The sequence below is a fragment of the Argentina silus genome, assembly GCF_951799395.1.
Source record: "Argentina silus genome assembly, chromosome: 20".
NCBI classification, from domain to species: Eukaryota; Metazoa; Chordata; class Actinopteri; order Argentiniformes; family Argentinidae; genus Argentina; species Argentina silus.
In genome coordinates, this window is record NC_139674.1 from 12,397,988 (window position 1) to 12,410,487 (window position 12,500).

Sequence of the window (12,500 nt, forward strand, 5' to 3'; positions counted from 1 at the left end):
GATTAATAAACAAAGAGATATAGATATCGATGTCATCACTTTCACCGACTTGACGTGCACACGTCAAACAGTGAAGCATGCTAGCATGGTTTCAGTTTTACACACTGAGAGCAACAGTCTGGTTGTATTCATATGTAACTATGAAGTTACATATGTTATGTGAGAATGTTATGAATATGTTATGAATATGTTATGAATATGTTATGAATATGTTATGAATATGTTATGAATATGTTATGAATATGTTATGAAGTGTTAGTCTGGTTGTATTCAGCCTACTCACTTGGCACTGCTGTGGCACTTCACCGTGTTACAAAGCTCATCCCCTTTAGAGAGGATCTCTGAAATACAGCACGGATGATTCACATGTTTACCTCGGACAAACAGGGGGTGACCCGAGACATAGGACATGACAAGATACTATAGACAATTTGAAAAAAATAGGCCCCAGCAAAAGATACAACTGAAAGAGGACATATATGTTGTATGGAAAAGGGAGCGGGGTCATATGGCACTAATAATAATAATAATAATAATAATAATAATAATAATAATAATAATAATAATAATAAACTGTATTTATACTTTATTTATACCTTTATTAAAACTGTGTTATAAATAGATAAAACAGATATGCAAATAAAAGCAAAAAAAATATAAGTAGAAACAGTGAAACACAACACATTCCAAAGAATAAGAGCGGCATCAGAAACAATCCACGCTGCACGACACACCCTGACCCTGACAACCAATGAGCGCACAGTAACAGTCATACCTTCGTTACAGGGAACGCCTCTCCACCCCACGTCACACTCACACGTCCCATCTCCCTTCAACCCGTCATTACACCGTCCATGCTTACAGCCACAGACTGCAGAGAGAGAGAGAGAGAGAGAGAGAGAGAGAGAGAGAGAGAGAGAGAGAGAGAGAGAGAGAGAGAGAGAGTGAGAGAGAGAGAGAGAGAGAGACATACAGACAGACAGATAGACAGATAGACAGACAGACAGAGACAGAAAGAGAGAGGGGGGGGAGAGAGAGAGAGAGAGAGAGAAAGTGAGAGACAGAGAGACAGAACAGAAAGAGACATATATACAGACAGACAGACAGAGACAGAGAGAGAGACAGAGACAGAGAGATTGTTTTAGTCTCACTGAGGTGGTTCCAATGTAAAGTTACCTCGGCCATCGTGTTCGGCGCATCGTATTTGCGTCTTGATTGTGACAACAGAACGTGTGCTTGATTGTAAACAGTACGTGTGCAATCTTGACGGTGAATTGTGTGACGTATTCGTCGTGGACGCCACGTTGCGGCAGTACCTTGGTCACAGTGGACGCCGTATTTGCCAGACTGGCAGGTTTCACACGCCGTCCCATTGTAGCCGGCGTTACACTGACACACCCCTGTCCCGTTGATTCCGTCCACACACAGCCCGTTCCCAAAACAGGGCTGGCCCTTCGGGCCCGGACACGGCTCACACTGCTCTCCAAAGAACCCGTCACAACACCTCCGAACCTGCAGGGGGAGCTAGTGTCACTCAACGAACCAGAGACACAAAAAAACCACTCACTTTTTCCTTGATGGTTCCTGATCATGTTTTTTTTTTTTTTTTAATCGCTGAACAGGTGTGAGGTCAATGAGAGATTTGTGCCAAACACTGGGTTACGGTACGGGCATGTATCACACGTTAGAGTTCTACCTTATGTTACTGTTTTATTGTGGCCTGGGGTGGTCCAGTGGTCTAACACCATGGCCTGGGGTGGTCCAGTGGTCTAACACCATGGCCTGGGGTGGTCCAGTGGTCTAACACCATGGCCTGGGGTGGTCCAGTGGTCTAACACCATGGCCTGGTGTGGGCCAGTGGTCTAACACCATGGCCTGGGGTGGTCCAGTGGTCCAGCACCATGACCTGGGGTGGTCCAGTGGTCCAGCACCATGGCCTGGGGTGGTCCAGTGGTCTAGCACCATGGCCTACAGTGCACACATACGCCCATGTCGGCATGAGTTCGAATCCGGCCCACTCCCTGCTGACATACCCTCTCCTCCTTACTTTCTCAACTGTCTCTGTCTGCTAAAAACTGAAAAATACTAAATACGAGAGTGGGACTGCCCCCACTCCAAACTAAAACCTTCATATGTTAAAGTTTTATTATGACTTCATTGTTGCACTGCTGAGGAGCTAGCTCGCCCCAAAGCATTTCATTACACCGTCCACGGCTGTATTCTGTGGATATGATGAATGAATCTTTGATTTGATTTGATTTGGGGGTGATTTTCTGGGCCTTTAGCGATTTCACATGGTTGTTGTTGTGGCGGCGCGGCTGACGTACGATGGTGGTTCTCTTGCAGGGGGCCTTGCAGCCGATGCTCAGCAGACGTTCCCCCTGGTACACACGGCTGAACATGCACTTCTTCTTCAGTGATCTCTGCAGGAGAAACAACGGCGTTGAGAACGGTTGACCTAGATCACACAGTTGTCACAAGTTCAATTCACTCAGCGTATGGATAGAGTTGTTTATCAAGCATATAGGACTGCGTGCCCTCCTAAAGACCCCTTCACCCCCACTACCCCCCTGTACAAGTGTCTCTCCTGTTAATAAATGCCGTAAATGTAAATGTAAATGTAAATGACTGCATGACCATGTCCTAGATCGTTTCATCATGATCTTGAGCAATGATCAGCAATTATTCCGTCGGTTGAAAAATAATGTCTTAAGAGACAGACAGTAACATATGATGATCTATTAAGAAGACATTATTAGGAATCATACATGCCTAGAATGCATTAGAATGTGTAATAATATATGCCATGTTTTTTTTTTTTTCCTGGCTGGATATGATTGACAGGTCTCCTACCGTCGACTCAGCTCCGGCTGGGCAGGGCTTGTCTTGAGGGAAGAAGCAATCTTGACAGACTCCCTTCAGAACAAAAGATGGATGATCATACAATAGCGTGCCATTCTCCACTTGACACGGTGTGGGGGATCAGAAGCCTACAAGTGCTCTGAAGCCCGTGAAACCATTGGTCAAAACACCAAAAACCACATGGTGATGTGATGGCTGTCGCTTTCGAAATGACAACACCGAATGGTCAATCAACATGAGCTTGCTGAGGGGGGGGAGTTTGAAAACGTTATTTTGCGTGCCGCTTAGGCTTTACCATGAACATCTTGTTGTCCTCCTTGTCACATCGATTGCGGTTGATCTCTAGGACTGAAGATAGGCCGTGGATCACCCCTTTACTGCTCTGGATGTCTGATATGTTCACCTGGGCCTCGTTCACAAACAGCTGAGGAGAGGAGAGGAGAGGGGGGGGGAGGAGAGGAGAGGAGAGGAGAGGGGGGGGGGAGGAGAGGAGAATGGAGGAGAGGAGAGGAGAGGGGAGGGGAGGGGAGGAGAGGAAAGGAGAGGAGAGGAGAGGAGGGGAGGAGAGAAGAATGGAGAGGGAGGAGAGAAGAGATTATAGGAGAAGAGAAGAGACCACATCAGATTGAAGACTCAAACAACAGTCTGTTCCATACAGACTGACTGAAATGAAACCGAAGCAGGGTGAAGAGAACAGTAGAGGAACAGGAGTGGATTCCAAGCAACACTGACCTTGCCGTCTCTGGGAAAGATGCCTAGCTGATAGGAGAAGCCCAGCATGGTCTCCTTATAGGCCCCACCCTGCAGGTCTGCCAGCAACAGCCTCTCAGACAGCACTATGTGGTACTGAGTCGTATTCATGTCCTGTCATCAACACACACACACACACACACACACACACACACACACACAGTGCTGCACAGTTCTTACTTGACCTAAGCACACACATAGACATGTAAACACGCCCACACACACACACACATGCACACACACACACACACACACAAACACACACACACATATGTGCAACAACAATGTGTGAGAACACAATCAAGCGGTGGAAGTACCATGGAGTCTGCAGCTGTCTTCTTGAGGTACATGTTGACAGCGCTGTCTGTTGGAGCGAACACTGTGTACGCTGTTGACTTCTCTAACTCCTCTGTCAGGTTGTGTTGCTGAAATGGAACAAAGACAGAATTGCGGTATCACATGATTGGAATCAGATGTCTTTTACAGTCAAGAAGTGGGAAACCTTGGCAAGTCAGGCTAAGACTGTAAATCAATGTTGAAACGTGGACGTACAATGAGGTAACTCCTGAACAGGGAGAACTCTGGCCTCAGTTCAAGCAGCTCCAGCAACCCGTCACTAAGCCTCCTCTCTGGGACCAAGACCTGAGGGAGAGACAGACAGGCAGACAGACAGACAGACAGGCAGACAGACAGACAGGCAGACAGACAGACAGACAGACAGACAGACAGGCAGACAGACAGGCAGACAGACAGACAGAGAGACAGACAGGCAGACAGACAGACAGACAGACAGACAGACAAACAGATAAGACAAACAGACCGACAGATAATCGTTAAAAAAAGCTTCTTCTTAGCTGAGTGTGATTTTACAAAACCATTATCTCACCGTATCAATGATGTGGATCAATCCATTGGTTGCCATCACATTCGCTGTCGTTATGGTCGCTCCACCAATCACTGTGGACTGACAATGTACGCAAGGTTAACACCTCAGTGACATCACCAGACGTCACCTTTCACTCTGAGCTCCGACAGTCGGACACGCGATGACCCTGACCCTCACCTGATTGGTGCTTGAGACAGGAAGTGATGTGGTCAGGAGGGAAGTCAGCCTCGGGGAGGAGGAGGCGCTACGCAGGTCCGATAGGGAGTAGACGCCCTGGATCATGTGGTTTCTGTTAGGGATGAGGTGGAACAGTGGATGAGTGGACGATTCTTTTTGACCCTGTCAACTACAGAGTCAGTAGGGGCCTATCTCCTAAGGTACCGTAGGTCAGGGGAGGCTGGTGGAGGTAGAAACCAGAGGACGAGCTCATCGTAATGCACGGAATGGAATGAGAAACGGTACCAGTCAAAAGTTTGGACACACCTTCTCATTCAATGGTTTTTCTTTATTTTTTTTAATTATTTTCTACATTGTAGATTAATATTGAAGACATCAAAACTATGAAGGAACACATATGGAATTATGTAGTAAACAAAAAAGTGTTAAACAAACCAGAATATGTTTTATATTTTCGATTCTTTAAAGTAGCCACCTTTTGCTTTGATGACAGCTTTGCACACTCTCGGCAAGTTTGTGTCCAAACTTTTGACTGGTACTGTAGATTTGATATCATACCTCATTCCGTTCCATGTGTTCCAATGAGCCCGTCCTCCGTTTTCTACCTCCACCAGCCTCAACAAAGGAGTGAAGAAGTGGGGAAAATTGGGTCTATGTAAGGTCTTACCTGACGAGGCTGGGCATATTACCCGGGTTGGTCCAGAAGTCCTTTTCCTCAGCGGCCATCTTGTTTATCGCTGTTGACAACGGCACCAGGAGAGTGAGGTTCTGGCTGGTCGACAGCGTATCCAAGAGGTCTGCATCCTAGTCCATGGGGAGAAGAAGAAACATGAAAAATATTACACAAAGTGCACCTTTATGAGTCTGATCTGATCTGATCTTTGAGCACCGTGGTGAGAGATAAAGGTTTGTGCAGGTGAAATGTCATGACGTGGATGTTCTGCTTACAACAGATAGACTTAGACACACACACACACACACACACACACACACACACACACATAAAGACACACACACACACACACACACACACACACACACATACACACACACACACACACACACACACACACACACGCACACACACACACACACACACACACACACACACACACACACACACACACACACACACACACACACACATAAAGACACACACACATACTGTATTTAGACAATAAGGAATGTGACCAACCATATAAACATCTCTAAAACACATCTCTAAATCACATCTCTAAAATATATCTCTAAAACACATCTCTAAATCACATCTCTAAAACACATCTCTAAAAGGATGAGGAATGGTAGAGGTCCAACTTACAGTCACCCATTTGATGAAGTCGAAGACATCAGGAAGGCCCATCAGCTCCTGCGCAGACACAGCAGGGGTGAGTTAGTGAATGGTTGGGTTGTTATACCACTCAAACACCCATCATACGCCTATACCTTTCCCAGGAGCTCAGAGGGAAAACAACATACAACATTTCTTCATATTCAGAGAAAAGAGAAGCTTCAGCACCCTAGCATTCTTAAAAAAAGAAACCTCCGTAATATTCATGTTTCAAGTTTCAAGTTTCAGTTTCAATGTTTTTTAAGAGTTGTTATTCTCATTAGAATATCTCAGTTAGCCACTCTTGGCCATGGTCACACACACACACACACACACACACACACACACACACACCACTCACCTGTCCCATGTTGCCGTAACACACCTCTCCATCGCCTGTGTATCCATCTGCACACACACACTTCCACTCACCCGACAGGTAGCGACAGCTAGCCTGAGAGAGAGAGCAGAGTTCATCATCATCATCATCATCATCATCATCTCAGTCTTGACATTTAGACATACATACTATTTCTATTATAACTGTCCTGATCTGATTCTATAACTGTGTGAGCCAATGAGACTCATAGATACACACCTGGTAATGACACCCGCCATTTTGTGCCACACACCGATTGATAGCCTCGCACTCCCTTCCGTTACCCCGGAAACCACCCTTGCACATACAGTCGCTCTGCAGGTGGAAAGATAGAGAGAGAGGACATTTGGGGTCAGCGTGTGTGTGTGTGTGTGTGTGTGTGTGTGTGTGTGTGTGTGTGTGTGTGTGTGTGTGTGTGTGTGTGTGTGTGTGTGTTTTAAATAGATTTGGTTCAAAGTAATGGAGGAGGATAGGGGAGAAGGAACAGGGAGAGTTGCCCACCCCCCGTGCCCCTCTCCTACCTGTCCAGGGCCTATGTAGATGCAGGTGGCATTAGGATGGCACCCCCCTCTGTCAGGGCCCAGGCAGTCGTTGATGGCCTCGCACCCGTCCCCAGCCTCCCTCCACCCCGCCAGACACTGGCATGTGTGTTGGCTCGGCCCTGTCTTTATACATTTGGCCTATAGGGGGGCGATGTGGAGCACAGGGTTAGCTGAAAACAGTAGACTCTCGTAACGGGGTGAAATAAAACAATATTGTGGTGGAGAAAGCATGGAAAATGTATGTATGTATATGTGTGTGTGTGTGTGTGTGTGTGTGTGTGTGTGTGTGTGTGTGTGTGTGTGTGTGTGTGTCTGTGCTTACATTCACGCTACAGCCTCCTCGAAGCGGCAGGGCACACGGGTCATCCTCCACACATGTGATCCCATCACCTTGGAAACCAGGCTTACACACACACCTACACACACACAGAGCATACAGTTTGTAGACCAGACCTGTGAGAAGAGGAAACTCCAGTATAAAGATGTTATCTTGCAGTTGCACTTCCATAGCAAACAAGGCCTCGGTGAAGCCTGCACACTCACTTGACTGCCCCTCCGTTGAAGTCACACTCTGCGTGGGCATGGCAGAACTGCACCAGGGGGCCACAGGCCTGGGTGTGGCGCTCACAGTACTTGCCGGTATAGGATTGCTTGCAGGAGCTCAGCTTGCAGCTTCCATCTGAGTCAAGGCTGTTATCACACTGGCCATGGATACAGTCACAGTCTGGAAACAGGGAGAGAGACGCATCATCAACCTGAGACAACAATGTTGTGTGTGTGTGTGTGTGTGTGTGTGTGTGTGTGTGTGTGTGTGTGTGTGTGTGTGTGTGTGTGTGTGTGTGTGTGTGTGTGAGTGAGTGAGTGAGTGTGTACTTTTTTCGCAGGATGGTCCATATTTGTTGGGGTTGGAGCAGTATTGACACCGGGAACCCTTGAAGCTGGCCTCACACACACAGGTCCCGTTCCCTTCTACCCCCTCTGCACACTGGGCGTGACAACAACAGACAGCACAAGCAGAGTCTCAACACACAACACATCCACACACAGACGCCAGGACAATCCAACGCCTGCTGGTGCCAATGGGAGAAACTGTTCTCCATGGTTTAACAGTTGTTTAAATAGCCACTGCTAACTTCAGCTAACTTTAGACCCAGAAGAACAAGGAGAACAATGGGAGTGATTGTGGAACGAAACAACAAGTTCAACATTTGTGGCCAAATCTCCTCAAAGTCGGGTGATTTGGCCGCAAATGTTGAACTTTCGTTTCGTTGTCCTTAATCGCTCCCATTGTTCTTTTGTGAGCAGCGTCTAAAGTTAGCTGAAGTTAGCAGTGGCTTTTTAAACAACTCTGAACCATGGATTAAAGTTTCTCCTGGCCCATAGATTACGTTCACGGTAAGGAAACATCTAACTATACATTGTAAAATAGTGAACTATCCCTTTAATGACTGATGATGTTGCTTAATTGGTACTTTTACATTACATTTTACATTTATGGCATTTAGCAGACACCTTTATCCAAAGCGACGTACAACAAAGACATTTGTTTAATTAAGTGAATCATCTATCCATCAGTCATCATAAGATAAAGTAATCTATGGTAGGACCAAGGCTATTGGCAGTCACAATGCTAGAAGAAGGAATACTTTTTTTTACAGGAGAGAAACTTGTACAGGGTGGTAGTGGGGATGAAGAGGTCTTTAATATGACGTATGTATGTCCATATGTGTGTATATGATGACTGTATGCTGCGATTGTGTCGTTTTTAAAGTATATCATCCATATTGGTAATATTCTATTTTCTCTGCTTCGCTCTAGACTGGAGTTTGGTTCAGTGCTGCAGTGTGACTCACCTGGCCATGTCGGGAGCAGGGGCTTTTGAACCCCCCAGGACAGGGGCTGCACTCTGGCCCATAGAAGCCCTTACAGCACGCTGGAGTCTGGGGAGAGGAGGGGAGAGGAGGGGAGAGGAGGGGGATGTCAGCTGAAACACCCCCAACAGGTCTCCCTTGGGCAGGTGATGGGGAGGGGGGAGGGGGGGGGGGTCATTTGTTGTCATGTGTAGACAGATGTGTGTGTAGTGTGTGAGGTGTGAAGGTGTGTAGTGTGAGGGTGTGTCACCAGTGTTTCGTGTGTAGTGTGTGTAGTGTGTGTAGTGTGTGTAGTGTGTGAGCAGTGTGTGAGATGTGATCAGTGTAACGGGGGGGAGGCGACTTACTGTGATGTTCTTGTTACAGCGGCGCTGGCAGCCCAGCATGGGGAAGCCTAAGCCCACGGTTGTATCCCGGAACACACAGCCGCGATTGATGGTGTTCTACACAACACAACCACAAGGGGGCGACGTTAGCACAGTGAATCCAGTCCATGCGGTGAATAACGCATAATGGCCTTTTAATATTCTATGAACAGAGTTCCTGAGTTGTGTATTCTGAGTTCTTACCGTTGACACTCCTACAGGGCAGGTGGACCTGGACACTTTCAGACAGCTGACACACGTACTCTGGGAGCGAGGGGAGAGAGGTTGTCTTTATGTGGATACCTGTTAGCTGTTACCTTCCTGGGGTCCCACGCAAAAAACACACAATACTAAACAATCACACAAGGCCTGTCTGTCTCTCAGACTCACACAAGGCCTGTCTGTCTCTCAGGCACACACAAGGCCTGTCTGTCTCTCAGACTCACACAAGGCCTGTCTGTCTCTCAGGCACACACAAGGCCTGTCTCTCAGGCTCCCACAAGGCCTGACTGTCTCTCAGACAAGGCCTGTCTGTCACTCACACAAGGCCTGTCTGTCCCTCAGGCTCAAACAAGGCCTGTCTGTCTCTTAGGCTCCCACAAGGCCTGTCTGTCTCTCAGGCTCACCATGTAGGCACTTTGCTCGGAGACGTCACACCTGTGGGGCAGTATGGGCTCGATGGAGGGCGGGGTCAGAACTCCGTCCAGCGAATAGAGGCGTCCGTTCTTGGCTTCCACATCGGCTTCGAGCACGGCCATCCCATTGACCAGGATCTGCCCCTGTGTGGGGCAGACAGACAGTCAGTCAGACAGACAGACAGTCAGACACAGCTACTGTATGTCACCACAGAACCGGGACATCTCCCAATGTCGTGCGATTAGGTGACTTACGGTTTCCGTCACGTTAAAGGAGAGGACCTGATTGGCCATGGTCACGATGCGCGGGCTTGACGCGGCGTAATAGACCTCCAGCTTCAAAATGAGAGAGAAAAAACAAGAATAATAAGGAAACGTGTCAGTGGTCAACCAAAACACCGCGGTCCAGGAAAGAGAATCCACCATGTCATTAAGGTTTTTTGTGATTCACATGATTGATTGATTGATTGATTGATTGATTGATTGATTGATTATTGATTCATTAATTGATTGATTGATTTTATATACAGTGCCAGTCAAAAGTTTGGACACACTTTCTCATTCAATGGTTTTTCTTTATTTTTTATTATTTTCTACATTGTAGATTAGTATTGAAGACATCAAAACTATGAAGGAACACATATGGAATTATGTAGTAAACAAAAAAGTGTTAAACAAACCAGAATATGTTTTATATTTTAGATTCTTCAAAGTAGCCACCTTTTGCTTCGATGACAGCTCTGCACACTCTTGGCAAGGTGTGTCCAAACTTTTGACTGGTACTGTGTACTGTGTATATAATGTGGTTGTCGGTGGAAGACAAACAAGACTTACAACGTAGACACACAAGCGTAACCTGGACCACACACACTCACACACCTACCTTGGTTGATGCAACAATATGGTTCCGTACCAGTTCCAATAGTTTAGTAGTGCCCTGAAAGAAGACAACAGTAGTCACTCACACACACACGTGTGTGTTTACCTGTATACACGTCTGCTGTATAGTTGAATGTTATATATGCCTGTTGTATAGTTGAATATTGACCTGCCCAGGGACTGGAAATGAACATTTGCTTAATTATTAAAAAAAACATTTTGGTACATGGTCCCTGTCAAATAAACAAATATTACAACATGTATATACTGTATTGAAGCCATTTGACTGAACAGGCTGTGCAAGTAGGAGTGTGTCCCGTACTTCATTGGAGCTGATGTAATCCAGCTCTCCCTCCTTCATAGCATCGAAGGCTGCTCCCGTGGGGGCAAAGATGGTGTATGGGCCGGGCTCCTCCAACACAGACGCCATGTTGATCTTCTGCACGGAGGAGAAGATAATAGTAAGATCATGTGACAGCAGGTTTGTGCCACACCACACATGCACACACACACACACACACACACACACACACACACATGCATGCCGGCACGCACGCACGCACGCACGCACGCACGCACGCACGCACGCACGCACGCACGCACACCTGCTTACAAGTCAAGGTTATAAAAGATACAGTCCGCACCTGTAATAAGAACTTGAATTGGGCAAACTTCCCGTAGTCTGACAGAATCTTCATCAGGTTCTCCTGTCAGGACGAGGACGACACATTGTATGACACCTTCTGCATTATGACACACATGCATGAGGAATGGTATCAAAAACATGTTTGATACCATTCCTCATTCCATTCCATTCATTATAATGAGCCCGTCCTCCAATTTCTACCGCCACCAGCCTTAGGAATGCTATTTGAGTTGTGATTGGGTGTGTTGCTGTAGTAGGCAGGTCCTGCATATTACAGTGTTGTCATGAAAAATATTGACTGTAATTCATAATATAATATAATATAATATATGGCATTTACCTGACGCTTTTATCCAAAGCGACTTACATTGCAGTGAGTGCATACATTTCAGTACATACAGTACCAGTCAAAAGTTTGGACACACCTTGCCAAGAGTCTGCAAAGCTGTCATCAAAGCAAAAGGTGGCTACTTTGAAGAATCAAAATATAAAACATATTCTGGTTGTTTAACACTTTTTTGTTTACTACATAATTCCATATGTGTTCCTTCATAGTTTTGATGTCTTCAATATTAATGTACAATGTAGAAAATAATAAAAAAATAAAGAAAAACCATTGAATGAGAAGGTGTGTCCAAACTTTTGACTGGTACAATAAATAAACACAAATAATAAAGGTCTCTTGACTCTCCGTACCTCACTCTCACTGTCCACCGTGGGAGCCACGCTGTCCATCAGCTTGTTGATGATGTGGATGATCCCGTTGGACGCGATGATGTCAGACTGGAGGATCCCACCCCTCTTCCTGCTGCCATGGATACGGATCTTTAGTTGCTTGTCCGGTGAAGAAAGAAGAAGAAAAAAAAAAGGTGTTTTTGATTATTATTGATGTAGAAAAAGCCCTGGGTTTGTTCAGTAATGCAGCAGATGAGAGTTGGATAAATGATTAGCTTTTGTCTGAGGGGACGTTTGTACATGTCAATTCTTATTTAAATATTACGATTAAAAGTAAGATATTCAAGGTGATGATGTTATATTTCAGAAGAGGATGTTGAGAGGAAGCCCCCCTTGCTGGGGAAACATTTTAATGAGACACATAAAAGCCCTCATAGGAAGTGGAGTGGGGACGTTAGAGAGGAAATGAGATGCAGGAAGGAAACAAGTGGCTCTCTGAGGAC

General features: G+C 46.1%; 1 protein-coding gene across 1 annotated transcript in view; it reads right to left on the reverse strand.

Annotated features, from left to right (window-relative positions):
• The window catches only part of stab2 (stabilin 2), a 36,370-nt gene that overhangs the window by 14,399 nt on the left and 9,471 nt on the right, over positions 1 to 12,500 (reverse strand). The window contains exons 13-40 of the mRNA XM_083691900.1: positions 12,019 to 12,165; positions 11,321 to 11,383; positions 10,999 to 11,115; positions 10,681 to 10,734; positions 10,053 to 10,133; positions 9,789 to 9,941; positions 9,367 to 9,426; positions 9,145 to 9,240; positions 8,780 to 8,866; positions 7,800 to 7,911; positions 7,470 to 7,650; positions 7,249 to 7,342; positions 6,906 to 7,064; positions 6,604 to 6,699; positions 6,367 to 6,459; positions 5,997 to 6,044; positions 5,343 to 5,479; positions 4,676 to 4,787; positions 4,499 to 4,576; positions 4,165 to 4,254; positions 3,930 to 4,037; positions 3,595 to 3,726; positions 3,158 to 3,286; positions 2,854 to 2,916; positions 2,328 to 2,423; positions 1,317 to 1,512; positions 776 to 871; positions 284 to 341 (exon numbers count right to left, since the gene is read on the reverse strand). Coding sequence (XP_083548026.1) covers positions 284 to 341; positions 776 to 871; positions 1,317 to 1,512; positions 2,328 to 2,423; positions 2,854 to 2,916; positions 3,158 to 3,286; positions 3,595 to 3,726; positions 3,930 to 4,037; positions 4,165 to 4,254; positions 4,499 to 4,576; positions 4,676 to 4,787; positions 5,343 to 5,479; positions 5,997 to 6,044; positions 6,367 to 6,459; positions 6,604 to 6,699; positions 6,906 to 7,064; positions 7,249 to 7,342; positions 7,470 to 7,650; positions 7,800 to 7,911; positions 8,780 to 8,866; positions 9,145 to 9,240; positions 9,367 to 9,426; positions 9,789 to 9,941; positions 10,053 to 10,133; positions 10,681 to 10,734; positions 10,999 to 11,115; positions 11,321 to 11,383; positions 12,019 to 12,165 — 2,936 coding nt within the window. The remainder of the gene's footprint in view (positions 1 to 283; positions 342 to 775; positions 872 to 1,316; positions 1,513 to 2,327; positions 2,424 to 2,853; positions 2,917 to 3,157; positions 3,287 to 3,594; positions 3,727 to 3,929; positions 4,038 to 4,164; positions 4,255 to 4,498; positions 4,577 to 4,675; positions 4,788 to 5,342; positions 5,480 to 5,996; positions 6,045 to 6,366; positions 6,460 to 6,603; positions 6,700 to 6,905; positions 7,065 to 7,248; positions 7,343 to 7,469; positions 7,651 to 7,799; positions 7,912 to 8,779; positions 8,867 to 9,144; positions 9,241 to 9,366; positions 9,427 to 9,788; positions 9,942 to 10,052; positions 10,134 to 10,680; positions 10,735 to 10,998; positions 11,116 to 11,320; positions 11,384 to 12,018; positions 12,166 to 12,500) is intronic.